General features: G+C 31.9%; 2 protein-coding genes across 3 annotated transcripts in view; one reads left to right on the top strand and one right to left on the bottom strand.

Moving 5' to 3' along the window:
• LOC148609049 (uncharacterized) overlaps positions 1-6,823 on the top strand; it is a 30,412-nt gene extending 23,589 nt beyond the window's left edge. For both annotated transcript variants that reach the window (XM_088542862.1, XM_088542863.1), the window contains 5 exons: positions 456-593; positions 1,716-1,839; positions 2,009-2,105; positions 3,645-3,752; positions 5,676-6,823. In XM_088542862.1, the coding sequence (XP_088398988.1) occupies positions 456-593; positions 1,716-1,839; positions 2,009-2,105; positions 3,645-3,752; positions 5,676-5,743 (535 nt within the window). In that variant the 3' untranslated portion in view covers positions 5,744-6,823. The remainder of the gene's footprint in view (positions 1-455; positions 594-1,715; positions 1,840-2,008; positions 2,106-3,644; positions 3,753-5,675) is intronic.
• A 3,091-nt stretch (positions 6,824-9,914) lies between these two features.
• LOC148609050 (uncharacterized) lies at positions 9,915-14,409 on the bottom strand. The gene is made up of 3 exons (XM_088542866.1): positions 13,355-14,409; positions 12,685-12,858; positions 9,915-12,427 (listed from the first exon to the last, which is right to left on the bottom strand). Exons 1-3 carry the CDS (start codon positions 13,704-13,706, stop codon positions 12,204-12,206), a joined length of 750 nt encoding a protein of 249 aa, XP_088398992.1. The 5' UTR covers positions 13,707-14,409; the 3' UTR covers positions 9,915-12,203.
• Positions 14,410-22,075: the final 7,666 nt, after the last annotated feature.

Below are 22,075 nucleotides of genomic sequence, written 5' to 3' on the forward strand. Positions count from 1 at the left end.
CATAAGAATCTTATTTTAAAGATATATAAAAGAGTAATAAGATAACCACGGTTATAGCGGTAATCAAAAGAATGTAATCCAGGGACTAAGACCATGGAAAACATACATACACAAAGAACATAAAGTAACTATAATCATACATACAAAGTAACAAAAGCAAATGAGCAACTCGGACTCCACTATAAACTGGGAGCATGGACCAGGTGCAGTGGTAGAGTAAGTTTTACTTCAACGTTTTTTCAACAATTCGACGATTATCAATATGCCTAATTTTGTATAATGATTGATCATGTTATTTTACATAAGTTCGGAAGTACAAACTTAAGCATTTAGTAAAATAAATCAGTAATTTTGACCATATCTTCAAATCTGACTACTTTGAATGCATATGTGTTAATAATATATTGTCAGTATATGTTCAATTGTATCACGATGAACTACTTGTGAATTTTAAGAGCATACGAGCAGTCGAAAACCCCCGGTGAAATCGTATATAACACGTACGGTGTTACATGTACAGAGATGGAACTTGATGTTCTGACAGGACAAAGTCTGATCAACCGTGTTGATATATTGTATGATTGTGGCGAAAGGTGGGTAGCAATATATATACATGTATATTTTTGTTTGGATATATAATTAGGTGAATTTACATAGTATGGCTGGAAAGAAAAGTCGTTTGCAGTTGTCAAAGTCAGGTAAACCGAGTGAATATATTTTATTGATTATGGGGAAGATTCGTATGAAGTCAAATATATTTAGGATTGGGATATGAAATTTGGATATGAAAGGCAAAGTCTGCTAGACCGAATAAATGCAATGTTGAGAGAGGTTATTGACAATGAGATAGGATAATTAATTGTGTATTGAGTTAATAACAAAAATATGAGCACGAGTGCCAAGATTTTGCGATTTTTATTCATATTGTGAAGTTTTTTGGGGAAGAAAGTCCGGAAGTTGAATTTATTTCACAATGTGAATTATCAAAATTTATAACACTCCGAACAGTCGATCAATCACTGCCATTTATATAATACTAAGTTACTCTAGAACACCAACAAGAAAAAAGTCTCATAAAAATACACGTGAAGAAAGCTGTTCTGGTAACATTTCAGACACCTTCCGCAATGGTAGACAAAGGGCGAGTGCTTTAAAATACATTTTGAACAACTTCTTAACATTGTGTACTTAACGTGTGTTGACTGTAACATACATAAATAAATCAAAAAGACTTAAACCCGTTTTTTCTGTATAAGCTACTGACTAAAAATTGCATACAACAATTCTTTCTTTTTGGGACGTTTCTATTTTGCAGTCATTTTGATGACAATATTTCAGCTTAGAAAAGCGTTATCTTATTCAACTCGAAAACGGAAAATACATCATAATTTTCCCTTTAAACTGTTACATCTGCTGAAGTCTGCGATGCATTCTTACAATTTAACAGGGTTAAAAAATAATACGTAGTGTTCAACGATTTCTTATTTTTATTGCACATACCGTGTTTGGTTAGTTTGGCAAGGTGTGTCATAATTGGTTAACTATATTCTTTTTTTAATTTGTAATATTGTCAGTTCAAATTGAGATTAAAGGTAAAGTAATAATGAAAAATATTTTCTTTCCAAACTGTAAAAAATAATACAGAATACCATAACTTGCAAAAGGGAACCAACCAATGGATGAGAAAATTTATTAGAAATAATTGTCTTTTCCAGCATGAATCCAATGGTAGATATAGGTCAGGTAGAAGGTTCTTATGTCATGGGCTTAGGGTATTATCTAACAGAGATGATAAAATTTAATCCTCAGTCTGGCCAGTTATTGACCAACAGTACATGGGTATGTATTAGTAATATGAATTTTAATACAAATTTATACAACAAGACTGGAGTTAAGAATGTATTTGTCAGTCTGCATGTTTCCATGATTTCACTTGAAGAAATAGTGTTTGTTATGTCTTATCCACATCTGGCTAAATCATGATTTTGATTATTATTTTATTCCCTAGGAATACAAACCACCTATGGCTCCAGATATACCTATTGATTTTAGGATATCCCTCCTGAAAAATGCTCCTAATCCAGCTGGCGTTTTACGATCTAAAGGTAATACTTGAATTTATGAATCTTTGTTAACACTCTTGGTGTCATTGGGTATAATTGAATTTCCAAGATCCCAAATATATTCAAACATCTTCTCCTTTGAAACTCGTTGGCAGTGTTCGATGAAAGTTGGTATGTTTGTCTCATAAGGTATTCCGCTCAAAAATGATTTAATTTTTTATGTGCCAAAACATAACCCCTATGTGTCTTTTTAGAACACAAAGGTAAAGCATATTTTTATACATGCCTTTGATACTATGAGATATAGAGCAAAGACAGATGTCTTTTCTTCTTCGATTGGAAGAGCGGTCCTTAAGTCTATATTTGTTGGAGATTAAATGACGATTCATTGTTTGTTAGACTAATTGCTTTTGAAAGCAAAAATAAATAAATAAATAAATAAATAATAATGACACTTTGTGCAGTTTTAGCCAATATTTTGAAAACCAAAATTAGATAGAAATAAACTGTCATGAAATAGAACAATTATTTTAATAAGGCCATCAAAGTTTTCCATTGTTGCAAAGTCGTTGGACGACAATCGTGTAAGAACAATTGCCCTTTGAATGCGGAAAAGGACCTTTTGCTGTCCATAGCTAAAAAAAAATTAAGAACAATGATAGATAGAAAGAAACTGAACAAAAAAGATGAAATGAGAAATGATATTTATACCTAGCAGTACAAAATTCAACTGAGTTGTAGTTCGAAATGATTCCTATTAGGAGTAACTGACCTTGAAAGTAGTAAGCGATGTTTGGAGTTTTTGACTAACATTATAAGAAAAAGTTTAATTGCCGGAATATTGTTTTATTTCTAACATCAAATATCCACATGGCGGAGAAATGAATTATGGTAGGTGACTCGTGCCTTCTAGAGTCTATATTTCATCAATATTGTAAAAAAGTTCATTGCAATAATGATTATCTATATGGATTACACAATTATCACATATCTAAGGTACTGATGACAGGGTAAAAGAGTAATCAAGGAAACCAAGATTCAAATGGAAATTAAGAAAATTTACAGGGACAAAGACCAGACATGAGAAACAGACACATACAGCAAAGACATAAATAAGCAAAATAATACGTACAAAGTAACAAAAGTGAACGAATAACTCAGACTCCACTAAAAACTGGGAGTATGATCTAGGTGCACCGGATGGGTAAGCGTCCTCTGATTTTCTTGGAATTGCCACCGTTGCTAATGAAATGTAAAAACCGAAGTATATAGACGAAAAAGAATTGGAAAATTATGACACGTTGACACAGGTTGCATATTTTCAAATGGACGAGACGTGTCTTCTCACTAACGACCGAATGAATATGTGTTAATAGTTAATTATGTTACAAAAAGGAAATTATTATATTTATCCTTCCATTATTTAATTAGTAAAATAATTGCCAAAATAACCCATGCTATTGCAATACATCTTATAGTTACACATTACATTGCATATATGCTTGTTATATTTATTGTTGCTGATGATGCAACTGAACTGTCATACTTTTATCAAGTATTATTTTTTAAATTGTTTTTCAGCTTGTGGGGAACCTCCTCTCTGCATGAGCTGTTCAGCACTATTTGCTTTGAAGCGGTGCATTGAAGCCGCTCGAAAAGATATTCAAAAAGACTCATTTTTCGCACTAGGTAAGTGTAAAGCTTCACCCAGTGGCAGTCGCTAATTGCTGCAGACAAGCCTTCCGAAATTCTCTGACGTTATTCAAATCAACGTAAAATCAATCCCATTTTTCAAACTTTGAAAATTTCTACGTTTTCTGAGAAGGCAGGCTGCCGCGTAGAGAGTGAATTTCAAACGTCATGAGCGGTATGAGAGCTTAGATTCTTTAGGGTAAAAGTACATATTCATGATTCTTTCTCACGGATCTTTTACGAGAGAAGTATGATTTGTATATCTAACTATATATTACTTACAAACGAAATCTAAATGTTTTTTGCTAATGGGAGACAATCAGGAACAACAAAAGTTAATATTGATTACGTTAGACATAAGTTACGTCATCAAAAAATATACATTTCTAATGATATATTTAGACAGATAAGAGCGTGAATTAATAATTTTGCTGATTGGTTTGTCTACACGCAAAATTTTGAGCTAAGTCTACATACGACTGGGTGCTAAACAACTTCCAAAATACTGAAGAATGAGAATTTTGTAAACTTTCATGGTAATTCTGATCTGAAATTGAAGACCTTACAATTGAAACGGTTAAGAATATATTCTCAATAAAGAGACAAGGACATTCCTATTTTTAGCAGTGCAAGATTCCTTATCTCACCCCACGGGTTGAAACATGTGCTCTCCCCCCCCCCAAAAAAAAAAAAACAAAAAAACGGAACAGTTTGTGAGCGATATGTGTCTAAAAATTTATTTAAATTACTAGTTTTAACGAGAATAACTATTACAATTGACTATTTCATGCAGTTTGTTCATTCAGTGTTTTGAACCGGCCTTTATTTACACCTTCTCGTGACGTATTACTGGCCATATGATCAGCGGTTAAGTGCATGTCATTTCAATTCAAAGCTTTATTCCTACAAGACTAGGGTAATGCATAATAGTTTATAACGGAACGATTCCCCTAACTTGCACTCGCACAGGTGTTAGCTATCTCCTCTTTTCAAGTGGTGTAAGAGTAATCAAGGAAACCAAGGTTATAGCGGACATGACATGGAAAACAGACATACACAACAAAGAACATAAAGTAATTTAAATAATACGTACAAAGCAACAAAAGCAAATGAGCAACTCGGACTCCACTAAAAACTGGACGCATGAACCAGGTGCACCGGTAGGGTAAGCGTCCTCTGCTTTTTCTAGAAACGCCTGCCGAGTGGGTCATAAAAAGTCAAGTCCGGGGTAGACAAATGAGGAAAGGAAAACTATGACCCGTTGAATAAATCGGTTTTCATGTTGCAGATGAATACACCATAACGATCCACGAGTTCATGATGACGACCATAAAACTTCTGTAGTGATGACTTCAATCTTGTAGCAACACAACCCTGTTCCAGAAGCCTATTTGTTAGAGTTCTAGCGCGATACAAAAAGTCTGCGTAGTTTCGGCAAGCTCTGGCATAATGTATGAGTTGTGATATGAACATTTTATACGCAGGTGCCGAAGGGATGTTGCCACAGATGAAAGGAAATTTGACAATTCTGAATGAAAAGTCATCACGTTTGTTGTAAAGTTCGGTCAATAGTTTTCCTTTACCATCGATTTCTAAGTGTAGGTCAAGATATGAGGGTGACCTTACTGTGTCTGTAGTATCCTTTATCTTACGTTCTTTGGGGTAGATGCGATGTATCAAATCCACGAAATTAGGATTGTTTAAAGATAATACGTCATCTATATAGCGGAAACTAATATTAAAAGATCTAGCCAAACGATATTCTTTCTTTCGGAGTATAGAAGTTAACAGTTTTGAAACAACAATATATTTTTCTAAAACTGCATTATTAAGTCTTTCTTGATATTATTGAAATTGGCAGTAAGATTTATGGAAATTGATGCATATTCCGATGAAATATGTTAGTTTTATTTTTTTCAGATGGTCCTGCCACTGTGGATAAACTATGTGAACTCTGTCTTGTAGACCCATCAATGTTTGTTGTGTAATGAAGTCGTTAACACCTAACTGTAATATTTGAATATTACTGTTTTACTTTAATTCTTTTTAACGAGGGAAATAAAACGAATAATGATTTTCAAAATGGAAAACCTATCAAATATTTAGACATCACCAAAGGTTTATATTACCGATGGAAGTAATACATCATCTTTGCTTCTTAGTTCTATTGCAAACAATGTATATCAGTTGGCTTATCTATTTGTGTGTGCATGTGGTTCTGTACTAATTCAACGGTTAACATAAGTTTTTTTTTCAAATTACTGCAGAATATTATTCACTGCCTTTCAATACATTTAAGGCGTATGCTTTAAATACATGTGTGATTGTATCAATATATAACTCCTGTTATAATCACATGTTATAGTTATTAATTGTGCTTTAATTTAATACCAACCTGCTATAAAGTAGCTAGTAATCGTAGTGCCCCGTAACATTGATTCTGAAAGAAAGTGTTGACAGTTTTTCTCAAAACAAGGAAGAGATTTGGCGTGTATTTCAAACAGATTATGTATTATTATTATTACAAATAAAAAAATATATATATTAAAGCTGTTGTCAGTTCTATAACTTTAAATAAAAAAAAAACTTATATATTATGATAGCATTGTCTCATGTTTATAGTTTTTTGCCCAGGGCACACAGCATTGAAAATATTCAATTCTTGTAGGTTGGAGGTCTTTTTAAAAGTATCGTGCTAACCACTGAACAACAGAAATACTTTTATCATTTTCAAAGTAAAATCTGTAAATCAAATTGTTTAAATTCCAATCACAATAAGTGCAATACTTTAGGTAAAATGTCTATGAATTACGATTTCATACTAAAAATGTTTAGATAAGATACATTCAGTATGATCTTCATTAATCAGCTTAAATTTTGTTTTAGTGAAGACAGTTTTTGAAAAAGCGTGAAGTGATGACAGTAGCTTAACTATATCACCAGGTCATCAACAAAAATATTAACACCCACTGAAAGGTGAAGTAAGACAAAAAAATTGTATATTTACCCTGACCGAGGATAAACAGTGCAAGTATAGTTTATAAATAAACAACAACATATTTTTTCTACTACAAGATTTTAATAAATTTACTGTTTTGTTATCATTATTAATTTAATCTTCGTTACTAAGAATTGCAATTATTGCGTCCCATCCTGACAGGTTCACACAGGAATTCAAACATAAAAGTGTGGCTTTGTAGCAAACTTTCTGACAATAACACGCGTATTTGCCTGTCAAAGGTGTGCATTCTTCCAAACAGACAGTTAGGTCATCTTTGCAGCTGTCACATGTAAAAGAACAACCTATCCCAATCACGAGAAGCAATATGAATATTGATATTACCTCTAACTGAAAAAAAAATAAATCTGAAATTATTATAATTATAATATGATTAAGGTCTTTACCTTTTAGGGACGAACCTGTTGGTACACTAAGCATGTCTTCCCAATCCTGCTTGTCAAACTTTGATTGACCTAATTTAAACGTTTAATATCAATAGATAAAATATGATTAAACTAAATAAGAGCATATAATATGGGAATCTGATTGATATACGTTTTTTACACTATTTGATTTTAGATAAAAATGAAATTGTGTAAGGTGACATTCAAGCTGACTTCTATTTGTTATAATCCTAATTGTAAAATTAATTCCACTTATAGAGTGATTGATTAATTGTGTGTTCAAAATGTATACAATTGCAATTAATTCCCCTACAAATGTAATCGAATTGGTCTTTGTTTTATCGTTTAATTGCTTTACCTCGCTTCCCAAATGGTGTGAAACATCAATACAGCATTCAGAATGATTAAGACTGAGTACGACTATTATACTCTTAATTACAAAAAAAAAAAAAAAAAAAAAAAAAAAAAAAATGGTACGGCGTAACCAAGAAAGCTAACATATAATGAGCAGTCAATTTGGCACGAAACCACCACAAACTTACAAGTTCTTGTGTATTGCAGGGAAAACTATATTTATAATCCAGTGAAATTTAGGGAACCAGCTAGATTTAAACGGTATTTAACAGAATCCAAGAATAACGACAAGACAGTGAAAATAGACACAATTATCAAAATGAGCAACATATACTCCACTAAACACTTGGATCATGGACCAGGAGCTTTTTCCCCTAACTCGCCTCTACATTTTTAAAAATACCTGCTGCGTTCCTCATAACATTTCACGTCTTTGTTAGACGAAAGAGAAAAGAAAAATTATGACACAATGAACAAATCGTTACAAAACACTGCAAAACAATTATAGCTGAGTTTTTGAAAATGTTTAAGAATAAGAAATAGATACAGAATTTACATGTCATTTTGTTTTGTTTATATCAGTAGCATCCAACAGTTCTTGCTCTCTGATTATCGATATAGCTATATGTGAACAAGTAGCCCGCATAAATGTGTATTTTTTGCAATGATTATTTTTGTTATTTACCCTTTATAATTGAACTTGCATAGTTTATATCGATGTGGTACATACCTTCATAGTTCTTATTTCTGAAACAATAAAATCAAATATCGAATATCCTTCATTGCATACACCAGACTTTTTATTCCAATAGCAGTTGGCAATAATCACTTAAAAATACATGTGACAGTACACGAAACTACATTTTCGAGATTTGAGAAAAATGGTATTGACAAGCAATAGAAAAGGAAAGGGTGAATACAAATTTATAACACCAAATTGCCCATGAAAAGATTCAATTCCATCACACGCAAAATAGAAGTCCTAGGTTCCCTATATTAGTTTGTATATTTATCATTATAAGTGTTTATCATATATTCTTTTAAGAATACTGGCAATTTTAAAGAACTGTACAATTTTTTAAAGATAATTAATGCTAGAACAATATAATTAGGAAAAAATTGTTGGGTCAAAGTGCTTTTATTTTAGATATAAGCATTTCAAATTTTGACGGGAAAAGAATTTTACTTGATTTTCCATAGGCTTTTGTTTTTTATTCAGGTTTTATTTATCAAAACTCTGACTAAAGAACAAGGATGTCCTATAAACTTCTCAAATAACATTTTCAGATGTGTTTAATGAACTTATGAAAAGAAAAGTGGGGGTTGCTGGGCAAAAACTATTTTTGCTATCAAATGAATAAAGCAAGTGGAGTCAAAAAATCTAACAAAAGTGTTCAAACATGAGCAGCAAACATCCTGAAGTATTAAATACGCTCAAAAGAGATAGTTATGTTGACAATACAATATTACATGTGAATTTTTGAGGATACATCTTTTATACGAAAAATAAAACTCGATTATTAATTAAAGATGGCATTTTTTATCGAACGTAACTGACACCATGTGATACAAGATACAAGCATATTCAAATCTGAACTTACCAGAATGTTAACAAATAATAAAATAATTAAACTCAACGAATTGAACGGCACCAAGATAGTTGGAAACAATGCCCTATGAGTGGTTTATTTAAATATGGTAACAGCTTGCTGTACGGTTTACTGTAATATTACAGTAGTAATAAATTTCATACCGATAAAATAGTGCACACATTTTTTCTGCGGGTTTTATTTTAGTTTCAGGCACATATGTACATAATATCCGTTAGTATATGATGTACTATTTATGAAAATATGTCATTTGTTCGGAAAGTGATTGTATTTTGGTTTCGCGTTAAGGTTACTTTTCATAATATTATAATGCATGTCAACTATTGTACAACACCTGTTGTCAATCAATGTATATCACCTCTTGTCGAAAAAGGTGAACAATGATACACATGTGTAAACAGTTGACATGCAAGTTTGTTTTTTTTTTTTGATAATGCAACCGGCAGGAAATATTGCAAAAAATTCTGAACGTATAGTATTTTTATCAGTCAAAATTAAAATGAGGTTTTAGAAAATGTATCAGATTTCGTTTACTCATCGGTCTTAAATGAATAATAAATAATCAATGTTAACTGTTCCGTTTTTTTTTTCTTTCTAATTTGTAATATTGAAATGACTACAACGTTATTGACTTTTTGAATCAGAAAAAAGTGTTATATAAAAAGTTCATATATACATATATAATTTAGATATTCGGGAAACTCAAATTGATCTTTTAATAAATTGATAATAAACAGAAACATACACAAACCTGTCAAAAATTAAATATGGTAGACATAAAATACCGACAAAATTTTCCTTTAATTTAATTTGTTTTCTTTTTAATTTCATCTAATATGATACTGAGTGTTCAATTTAAGCAACTAAATGCAGCCCTCTCCGTTTAATACATTTTATACATACATTGATAAGTTACATTTTTATAGTACCTTGTATAATCATAATAGTCTAGATAATTATAAGATTGTACAAAACGCGTTGGATAATAAATAGTAAAGGATACTGGCCACCTCTCCGATAGTCAGCTGTACAGTTTGATAATTCAGGGATCACTCTTGAATCTTTTCATATCGGGTCGATGATCCATTCTTGTGACATGAAATGTGACATTTCGTGATTTCAAATAATACAGTGGACCAATAATATGAATAATGCATTATGTCTAAATTATGCAAATCTGCACTAGGCACGGGATGGCGGCTCTTACAATTTATAAATTAGGCATACCTGAATAATAGAAAAAGAAAGGAAGAAAGAACTGTTATAATTTACTTAGAGGAAAAAAGTAACTTTAAAAAGACAGAACTACCTTGTGTTTGAAGATATTTTCTATTGAAAAACCTAGAAAACAAGTTATGGAGATATAATATTTGTTTGTTTGTTGGGGTTTAACGTCCGAGCAGCAATATTTCAGCTATATTCAGACAATGAACATGAAATGGATGATAAAATGAACATGAAATGAAAAAAAAAAAGAATGGGTCACAAGGATAATAGGGTCGACACATTTTGATTGCCACTGGAAAAAGGGGGGATGGGTAACGTCGGGCAATTTATCCTCCTGTGGCGGAGCGCAAAGGTTCCTACTCCTATCGAATACCACAGCAGGGTTCTTTAACGTGCGAGGAACGTGGCATCTTTCCCAACACGGTGCACCACTATGGTTTGCGGTCAGGTTTTCCGTATTATAGCCAGCCCCAGCATGTAACACGCCAGGGGTACCCCATTCCACCACTTGAGGCACACATCCCAGTTGCTCTGTGGGCAGAGCGCCTAGCCCCCGGCTAGGATTCTGAGCACTATTTAGTCGTCTTATACGACAAGCTTAGCGCTGCTGCAGGCCTATACACTCATGACATACTATCTAAGCAGGCATGTATAATAGGGGTTCCGTAGTGCAGTTATTGATTTCAAGTGTGCAACACTTCTATTTCCTATTTATGGGTTAGTTTCTCTTTTACATTGGCAGACAATGATAACATTTTCATTCGCATTATGGCGGAGATATAATTAATGATTAAGTATTAGGTCACAGGAATCTTGTCTCCCGATATAACTGGTTAGTTTTGGCGGTCAATGACAACATTTTCATCTGCATTGGAAATAGCAGGGGTATACTGATTAAGGAGTAGCTCACATGAATCCGGTCTCCCTATTTAACTGGTTAAATTAGGTAAAAGTACATATATCATAAACTAGATACATAGTAAATGGACAATATTTTGTCAATAAATACATCTTAAATAGTAACCAACTCTCTCTGACCATCAAGTTACCTTAACTTCTTTTTGTACATGCATATCTTGGATTAAAGTCTATATCATAGCACCTACAATTCATGAAAGGTAATTACCGAACTGATAAAATCCAGGCCGTAGTCAAATGGAATAGTCTAAAGGATGGTACTTTTATATCATAATAAGCACTTTTCCAAAACAAATGTCACAAGCAAATAGTTGTTTACATATAAGATAAAGCGATTGTTTATGACTACTCCATTACTTAACATATATTCAGAAAATAAACAGTCGTCCTGTTATACCAATAAAACTCTATATTAAGAGCTGCTGATTGTAAGCAGAAAATAATAGGTTGTGTTTATAACTCTTAAATGCATTACAGGATCAAAATTTAGTTGTAAACCATATGAACGATTTGCGTATGTATATATACATACAAAAGGTTGTATACATACGATGGATATCAGTCGATCAAATTGTAAGTAGTAATTGCCAAAAATTCCTTAATAAAAAAAAATGACATCCAAAAACAAATACATACAAAAAATAGTTAAAATTGGACACGATAAAGAGAAACTCAAAGAGAGGCCACAATATAAGTTCATTTGGGACCATCCGCTGAGATTATTTGAAAACAGGGTATGACACTCTACCAAAACTATAAGTTAAAAAAATAATAAAAAGATCTTATTAGTTTTGCAACCAAACTAGATAACAGCGAAGAGACGGCTACCTTTTAAGAAAAGCTATTTCTTGTAATATAAACCTTTAGTAATATCAGTATTTATCATGTTTATCTAATCTAAATCAAACACACATAACCTCTATAGCTAAATTGTTCAATACATCGGTCTCTCACATATATAGTAGTGATATTCAGTATCAGGCCTGTCATCGAACTGCTGATTGTTTCCACCAATCACAATGTGATTACCTCCATCAGGTCTGCCAGGCGTCCAATCAAACACCGTCATAGGAATATTATCGTCGAAAGTGAATTCACCATTATAAAGTTTACTTTCAATAAAGAACCAGTCGTCGTCACCAGTGAAACCTTGTGAATCTGATTAAAAAATAATAACACAACAATTACTTTATATTTATACCATATCTAACTTTGAACATAGTTGAAACAAAATGTAAAATGTCTCCATAATGTGATATACGAAATAGAAAAACACATCTCACTAATGACATTATGTGATAACCTCAACAGAATTAAGGCTTAAAGTAATTTTTTAAGATAAATAGTGAAGTTTTCCGGTACCGAAGCCTGACTTTACCCTTAATACTTGGGAATTATTAGAAAATACCTCTTACCTATATAATGTTTCAGAATATTAAGTTTCTTTGAATTGTCAACCCGAACTGATGCTGCTCTATCCAATAGACATCTATAGAGGTAATTGGAATACTGCTCCCTAGTTCTGACCAGTTTAACACAAAACTTCTGCGAAGGATAATAAACAAATCCTAACTCAGATGGGCATTCTCCTACAATAAATATGATGATTTATCATTGGAAAAGATGTATTACTTGCTTTTCTGAGACTTAAAAATTACGACATTTATGTGGTTTATTAAGTTTCTAATGCGTCAATTGCATTGGAAAAATACAGGTATTACCAGTCAAATGACGAAGTTGAATATATTGCTTTCTTTAATAATTAAGAATTATGTCTTTTACAGTTCTAAATATAAAAAAGATGTAGTTTAATTGTCAATGAGACTTGCCCGTTAACTTCCTGTCAGACTAAATCGGGTCTCAATGCTTCTCAATCAAAAGTTAACTTCGTATTGATGACCAGTATGATGACTTTGAAGTATAATAAATAGTTATTGCTGTTTTGGACAAAAACGTTTTATTTATATTTTTGTACGAAAAGTTTACTCAATATATAAAGACTATAAATAAAAAATAACGAAAAAATATGGATATACGATTATATAAGTCTACGAAAACGTGTAGCTGACCACTAATTGTACGTACTTTGTACCATGTGATAGAAAGTTGTCCTAATGGCTGGTATTGTTTTATCTATGTTATAAATCTTCTCATGAACCAATATGCATTCCTTTGTATCTGTCTTAAATATCAAGGACAGACAATAGTATCTCAAACAATAGAGAGAACAAGTTGATAGAGACGTACATGTCACTATCGGCACAATAGTGGAGTTGACTGTTCTGTCATACAATGCTGGATATGCCTCTAAAGAAAGTCCTTGCTTCCGACTTTCGCCAGGTTCTGCTGCTGGAAACATATCACGTCCGTCATACACACTGGTCGTAGTAATGGTTAACGAATATTGTCCAAACATTAGTAGAAAAACAAAAATCATTTTCTCCGTTTCAAAGCAATCCAAAGTTAAACAGATTCTTCCTCAAAATAATAACAGTTTGTATAACAAATATTGTGGACCAATTTAAAACTATGACTCAATCTCACGTTGATATCAGTTAGTTAAAGATAATACAGCCATACCATTATCCATTTTTCCGTTGTTGAAATATAGAATTTAAGTAATTGTAGTATTTTTCGAACTACGGAATTATTTTTTGAGAAGCAGAGACCACTGAGTGAAATAATACACATATTTAAATTGTTAAATAAAATAATTATTCTTCAAGCTGTTTTTGTCCTGATAATTATTGTAGCAACAACATATTTACAAAATGAAACAGTTTAATTATAATTAAGTTCTAACAAAAGCATCGATCGGGTGGGAAAAAAAATACTGTTAATTCCATCTTCCTGGATGGAAAAGAATAATTCTTTTCCGATACCTTTTCGCTATTAGCTATAAAATAGTATTTATGATTTAGTCGATTTTCAGTATGATATGTTCCATTCTGACGAAGAGTTGTTTTATATCGTATTTTCGATGTTAGTCCAAAATGCTTATTGACATTTGCTTCTTTGTACATATTATTTTAATCACTTCATTTTTTGTTGTATATATCTGTTTTCTCTGTCTAGGGTTTATCCCTAGATTGCATTCTTTCGATTTCTGCAAGAATCTTGATTCTCTCGATTACTTTTCGTCATTTAAGTATCAACTGTTGTAACCATTTCAATATAACTGTACAAATTTATAAGGCTAAAAAGAAAAACAAAATAAAACAAATAGAATTATATATACAAATACAATAAAAAAAAATGGATAATGGTGTGGCTGTATTATCTTTATAACTAACTGGCGCAGTTGATCAAAAAGTTGTTTAACGGATACTAAATAAAGAATTCATCATTCAAATTTGCATAAATTCTACTATTCACGTGTTACCTTTTTTGCACCATTTTACCAAAAACACCAAGTCAGTTTGCGGCATCAGAAGATTTTTTATTCTCACAGATCACAGTGTGAAAGGAAATACAGGTTGAAACGGATGCTGCTTCTTTGGAAATCTATTCTGAAAGAGTTCAATAGACCAAAAATGTTAAAAAGGCATCATCGGCAGTTTTATCACATATCATTATACTTGTTCCCATTGACGTGTGTCAAAAGCATTTATTTTAATAACAATACGAGGTTTTTCTTAGAAGTCTATGAAAATATAGACTGTGACAAGACATCATACACTTAACATTTAAAAGTGATTCTCGTATGAACAAAGAATTTTCGTAAATTTTATCATTCTTTTTCTTCGCTGTGAATGACAGTCGATGAAAGAGTAATCAAGGGTACCAAGATTCTAGCGGAAATAGAATTATATAATCAATCGACAAATACCAGACATGGATAATGGACACACACAACAAGGAACATAAATAACCACAATAATGCATAAATATAACAAAAGTAATAAAATGAGCAACTCCACTGAAACCAAGGAGCATGAACCAGGGGACCCGTAGGATAAGTGGTCTCTGTTTTTTTAGAAACATCCTTCCGCCGAGCTGCTCAGAAAAAGTCAAGCCGGGGTATGTCACACTGAACAAATCGATTATCATCGTGCAGATGGATACACCGTAATGACCCACCAGTTCATGATGACGACCATAAAACTTCTGTAGTGATAACTTGAACCTTGCAGCAATAAAACCCTGTTTGAGAAGATTAATTTTAAAACGTCTAGCAAGATACAAAACAACTATGTAGTTACGGAAAGCTCTGGCTTAAAGTATGAGTTGTGACATGAACTCTCCATACGCAGATGTTGAAATGATATTGCCGCAAATGGCAATACAACAACTAGGCTTTTCATTTGAAGGCTTTTTTCGCTCAATCGTTAGAATAATTTATGCTTTAATTTTAAGTTTTAACCTTGATTTTAAACTTGTCCTAAATAAGACTGGGTCAAATCTGCATGCTTTTAAGAACATTTAATATTTTCTTTGAAACTTTAACTATTTTAACTTACGGCTATTTACACTTCAGTAAGTAGCTAAATGATTTGAAATAAATTATCTAAAACTATCCAAGTACTAACAGCGACTACAATAAGTCAAATATTTGAATTCGAAGTTTACTGCTGTCCATAGTATCTTGTCGGACAGTAAACCAGTCGGTCGGTTTCGAGAGTTACGTCCCTTTGCTCAAAAGTAAACAAAAGGAAGTAAAGGTCGGGAATATTAAAAGGTCTATTAAGTTACAGCGTGAATAGAAATTGTTAGTCATTAAAAACAACAAAATGACAATTACATATTTTTATGAAATTAAAAAAGGACACCACGAAAGTTTGAAAAAGTGAAAAAAAATTGTAAACGTACAAATAAATTAATGCATACAATGCAGATTTTATAAAGCTGTAGAACAGATCCAAGTGCATCAGTTTCTATACACGATGACGGATCCATTTTTCTTGCTGGTGAAATGAAATATATGTTAGAGAAACCGAAAAATAAATTAAAAATATTACGGAAATTGAAAGAGGCAAACCGTTTTTACCGAATAATGAAATGGGGCTTCAAAACAACTACAGAATAATTTGAATTCTTTCATACAATGCTGAGTTATGACATAGAAATGAAATACAGGGAAAGTAGTATAAACTCCTTTGTTGAGGATGAAGGTTCCAGCTTGGCATTAGATTTTGTTTCAATGAAAATGTGGTTTGTGGCTGATTCAAAAACAAAACTAAATCTCGTTCGAAAAGAACATTGAAATCGGTGTCATTATGTTTTTGTATTAATTGAATTTTCTTTAATTTATATCTTTTTGGAAACATATAAACTTTATAAACTGTGTTATGAAGTAATTCCCTGTTAAACATGTTCCCTATGAAATCTATCGCAAGTTGTACTGGAGTATATGAGTGATTAAATATGAGTTACTAAAGTATTCAAAAACTGACTGATTTTATTATAAATGTTTTTTTTTTTAATAATTCATGTTTTGTAATCTGCATATATACATTTTGTTTTTTGGTTTTGTTTCAAGGATATTATAGCTATTGTCTTAACTACTCCACGATGTTTGCAATAGCTTGCACTAAGCATTTGCTATACATACATTTTACCTACTAGTATATCGTATCCATACAGTATATCAATAACTTTTGGATAAAAGGGAGATAAGGAAGATAGAGCAGTGTGTTACTCCAAGGTTACGAGGAGCAGCCGTGTGTGACAATGTATTTTCAAGAGGTGAAAAACTCTCTATAACACTCCTTTGATATTTACTTCATTATACTGAATCTTCCTTCGTCTCTATTTTGGACGAAATCCTAGCAATCAGTTTTATATATTTATTTTGAACTATGTATTTCGTTGTATTTATTTCATTGATATTGCTTTGCTTTCATAATTTATATCGGCAAATATTTCTCTATGTCAGCTGTTTTTATCACTGTATACCAGTATTTAAATAGATAATACTCATGCATATACGTTCCTTAAAACGCAAAATTGACTAAATTGAACTTGTACTCAATGTTACCGGAACCAATCGAGGGTTTGATAGGTAAGATAACTATCACTCTCTGAGATGTGATGTAGTATAATTAGTATTATAATGCATTTTAATATTGGTCATTTGAAGGATGGTTGTTTTCAGTGGTAAAATTATACAAATGAATGTTAGATTACATGTATTGTTCTATTGGAAACCGATATACTTTACCAGTTAGTGTCTGTTAGGTACCATGGATGCTGCTTTGATGAATCTTGGAATAAAGTAAAAGGCAAAGAAGAAAAGATCCCAAGAGAACACCACATGCATGTTTATATTCAAAGCTATGCATAGTGGTGAAATTACAAGGTAATAATGCAAAAACAAATAGTGAACTACTTAATAAATAAGACAAGTAAAAATAAAAAAACCAACAAAACATAAAATCATAATTAATCAAATCAAGCAGAGTTAGTTGACAGTTTGTTAATTACATTTTTATATGAATATTTTCTTATTTCGGCATTTACTCGAATGGCGTACATATTCATTTAATATTTCTATTTTTCTAAATTGATACATATGCATGTTTTGGGTTACTTCGAGGAATTGTACTATATTATTATGCCATATTTTCCGCAGAAACATTTACGAAACGAGAGTTAAATAATGTTTTTTTTATTATTTCGTTTTATATTGGTCAGGTCTTTGAGGTAAAGAACTGCTATTTATTCACTATATCTTCTAAAAAGAATATTTAGAACGAAAAAAACGGTAGTGATCCGGAACTATTTCTTTGGCATGGTACAATAGCAATTCACAGGGATTTCTACAGAAGCTATTGTGGTAAAAACGGTTGGGTATTTATAGTATTATAACTTTAAAACTCATCTAAATGATTTCATAATGCTTGATTTCTTATACTTGCTGGTACTAAAAAGTCTATTTTAGATGAATAGTTTGATTATAGCAGCATTTATTTTCTTATCAGGATGATAAAAGATAAAGTGATAAGGGTAAAATTGGTTTGCTTCATTTCAAACAAATACTGAAAACTATACGTTAGTATGTGAATGATGCTAGATGAATAATTATCGGTATCAGTTGATAATGTTTTCATAGTAATACAAAGAATTGTTCCGCGAGTTACTACTCATAACAACACATATTTTACAAAATACGATAAATTAAATTCAGTGCAATGAATACATACTTGAAGTGCAACTTCCAATTAATAGGTCGAATAATGTTGTAGGAACAAAATATGGCATGCGTATAGAGACATAAGTAATACAAGACAAATTATCCTAGCCAGAGTAGCCTTTGGAAGCTATTGTAAAGGAAATCCCTCAATACAGGATTTTTCTTAAAAACCAGAGTGTGCTTGTCACGAAACATGTTTATGACTTCGCCTGCGACGATCCTTTAAATCCAACGATATTTGTTATCTTCAGTGACGCACAAACGTATCCTGCATATCACGTTGTCTTTGAAAAGAATTTAGGTATTAATACAGAAATACCATTTGGATTTTCTCACATGTTCAACAGTAGTTTTCGCACATTATAACAGCTAAAGTAAATAAGGCCGCTCCAAGAGGTTGTATTTCCATTTTGCTTTAGTTGTGAATTACATGTAAAAAAATACTAAGGCCTCATGTTGAAAAAAAAACAACACAAACAAAACAAACAAAACTATAACTAATGAGGTTTTGTAACAATGATTGAGGCAAAATAATTATAAAATCAGTTTTTTTTTATTTTAATTTTTTTTAATTTCTGTTTAAGCCACAAATTTAAAATATTTGAATACTTAATATTGAATATGATTTTTCTTGATAAAAAATCAGTTAAAAAGACATTTATAAAATTTATATATTTTTGTGCACGTGTAAGTACACATAGAATACAGGAACAAATAAAAAAAATAAAGATTGAGTAAAAATTAACTATGATTGTTTTTTAGCATATGAAATGAGTGTATATGCATTGAATTGAATTAAACTGATGAACCTATTATCAAAATACTTTCTTGTAGTAAACACATGTAATCTTCATGTATTCTTAATTACTTGAAAATTCGAATTCGACAAATAAACATTATTTATTTAGGAGAATAAATAATGGATAATTAAACAAAATGAGCTACTTGTTGCTTAAAATTATAGCTTTTTAATTTGTTGCAATTTTTTTTCTGAAAATTCTCATAACAATTTAAACCACTGAGGTAAATGTATATTTGTGTCATAACCAGATACTTTCGCCAGATTCTGTCTGCCTGCTGCATTGAGAATAACTGTTCTATTTTGGAGATGCAGCATCACACGTCTTGAATCTTTATTGATAGTTATATATGGTCTAATTGTGCTGCCGAACTCGGCCATAGACTGTCTTCCGCTTTTAATTTTGTTCTGCTGGAATCACACGCTTTCATTGGACTTTATTTTAGTTAAGTTTTTATGATCAACTCGGCGGGTGTTTCTAGAAAAGCAGAGGACGCTTACCCTACCGGTGCGTCTGGTCCATGCTCCCAGTTTTTAGTGGAGTCCGAGTTGCTCATTTACTTTTGTTACTTTGTATGTATGATTTTAGTTACTTTATGTTCTTTGTTGTGTATGTCTGTTTTCCATGTCTGGTCTTTGTCCCCGGATTACATTCTTTTGATTACCGCTATAACCTTGGTTCCCTTGATTACTCTTTTATAATAAAAGTGCTCAGTCATATCATACTATCTTGAATTTTGTTCTTCACAGTTATTATTAATAGTGATAACCGAGTGATACTTCCTCGTAAATATATATATATAAATATATATGTAGATCAATAGCATGCACGGTATGTATATATATACCGATAAAGATGTTAAAACACTATAATAAAATAAATAATGAGCAAAATTTTCAGTCAACAAATGAACTTGACCGACAATTATGCTCATTATATATTTTATTATAGTTATATTAACATCTTTATTGGTATCGTTATAAAATCCTTAAGACTTATATATTTTTGTTTGTGCTGCATCGTCGACGATCGACAATCCGATACCCATTAAGTTTGTTGGTTGACAGATTCCTCTGGACCATATATATATTGATACAGGGAAGATATATAAACGTATAGAAAGGTCTGAAAAATTCCCAACTCTAGAATCGATGCAATTTTGGTCGTTCCCTCAGCGGGATTCGAACTCCTTCGAACTCCTTCACTTCTCTGACATTTAAAATATAGCTTTCGTTAACCGAGTGATACTTCCTCGTAAATAAATCTAGAGAGCGTACATTATCACATGATGAAACTGAAAAGGACAACCTTTGATGGTATCGAGTAAGACAATAGAGGATCTGTAACAGTATTCAAATACAGCCACACCAAGTATATAATACATATAGGAAGTGTAATTGGGTAATGCAACTCTGTCATCTTACTTGCTAGTACATTACTATACATAGCAACTCTATAATCGATGCGAGGTTGCCAATTTTTCGATGCGAATTTGATCGCTGCCTCAGCGGGATTCGAACCCCTTCTCTCCTCTGACATCTATGGCAACATCTGTAAACCCAGATTATTTAGGCCATCCATAAAAAAAAGTATTAAAACAGACATCCAAAAAATCCTACTTCACCATTTCACAAAATATGAACATACCGAGCATTGCATTTTTCCCAACACGATGCGTCACTATGGTTTGCAGTCAGGTTTTCCATATTATAGCCTGACGACCCCAGCATGTAACACGCAAGGGGGTACCCCATTACACCACCTTTGGCACACAACCCAGTTGCTAAATCGGCAAGAATTTTTTCTTGGAAGGGCCACATAAAATCAGAATATGGATTAATGTTCTGCCACTCAATGGTTAAAATATACTATTAAGTTGCTATTAGCTAGTTGTGAATATCGGTTCTGATTACATGTAGAATTGTGATGGTCTCCCCTGTAGAAAGTTTTAATGCATTGATTACATATGTTACATCTTGAAGACCTTAAGTGGCTGGGCTATAAAATCCATAAAGTTGTCAATCGTATCAGAGCAAAGCCTTTCTCTTATTATATTGTTTACATGATTGGTATTCCACCAATATCCTATACATGAGTTCTTGCCTCGTCAATTTTCCATTTTGATAACCCTGGTGTCTTTTTCATACGATCTTTCTTTGTACTTTTGTTAATATGTGTATCTTAATTTGCCATTTTTCTGCATTTTCATATGTAGGAACTAGGTTTTCAAATGATTCTATTTTGTCTGCTCTTGAGTCATTTTCTCTTCAGAATTTTGTCAGTTTCATACACTTTAATCTCTGAAACTCCATTTTCTAACCGTACCGTTACCACCAAATTGAGAAAATTATTTTGAAGTCCTTTTATTACGTCTTACTGGGGTAGAAAGCACCTAATATTTACCATATTTTGAGTTAAAGCATTGAAATTCATTCAGAATATCTCTAATTATTGATTTAAATCAATGAACCATGTGTTAAAAAAAAATCCAAAATAAATAGTTAAACAATTCACAAGGTATATCCGATTTACTATACATGTAAAAATGGTCAAATTTGACCTCTTGCTTTCACGGATTATAACATGCCCTTATTTGACTTTGAGTTCATACAGTTTAAACATTATAACACGTGCTTTTATTCAACATAATTATTAACAAACTTCATGTGAAATAAACTATTATTCACTATGTAGATTCACTTGTGCCTTGTGCATTTGCTAATATAGATTTTGTCACTTAAACTGCCCTTTTTTAATACTATCGTATATTTAATATACGAATATATAGAATATAAAGCCAGTACATATTTTGACCCAAAAATGTGGACTTGAAATATACCATGGCTGGCGTAGGGTAGTCGTATACTTGGCTAA

The sequence above is a fragment of the Perna viridis genome, chromosome 8, assembly GCF_037379345.1.
Source record: "Perna viridis isolate PV_CMFRI_1.1 ecotype Kerala chromosome 8, ASM3737934v1, whole genome shotgun sequence".
Lineage (NCBI taxonomy): Eukaryota > Metazoa > Mollusca > Bivalvia > Mytilida > Mytilidae > Perna > Perna viridis.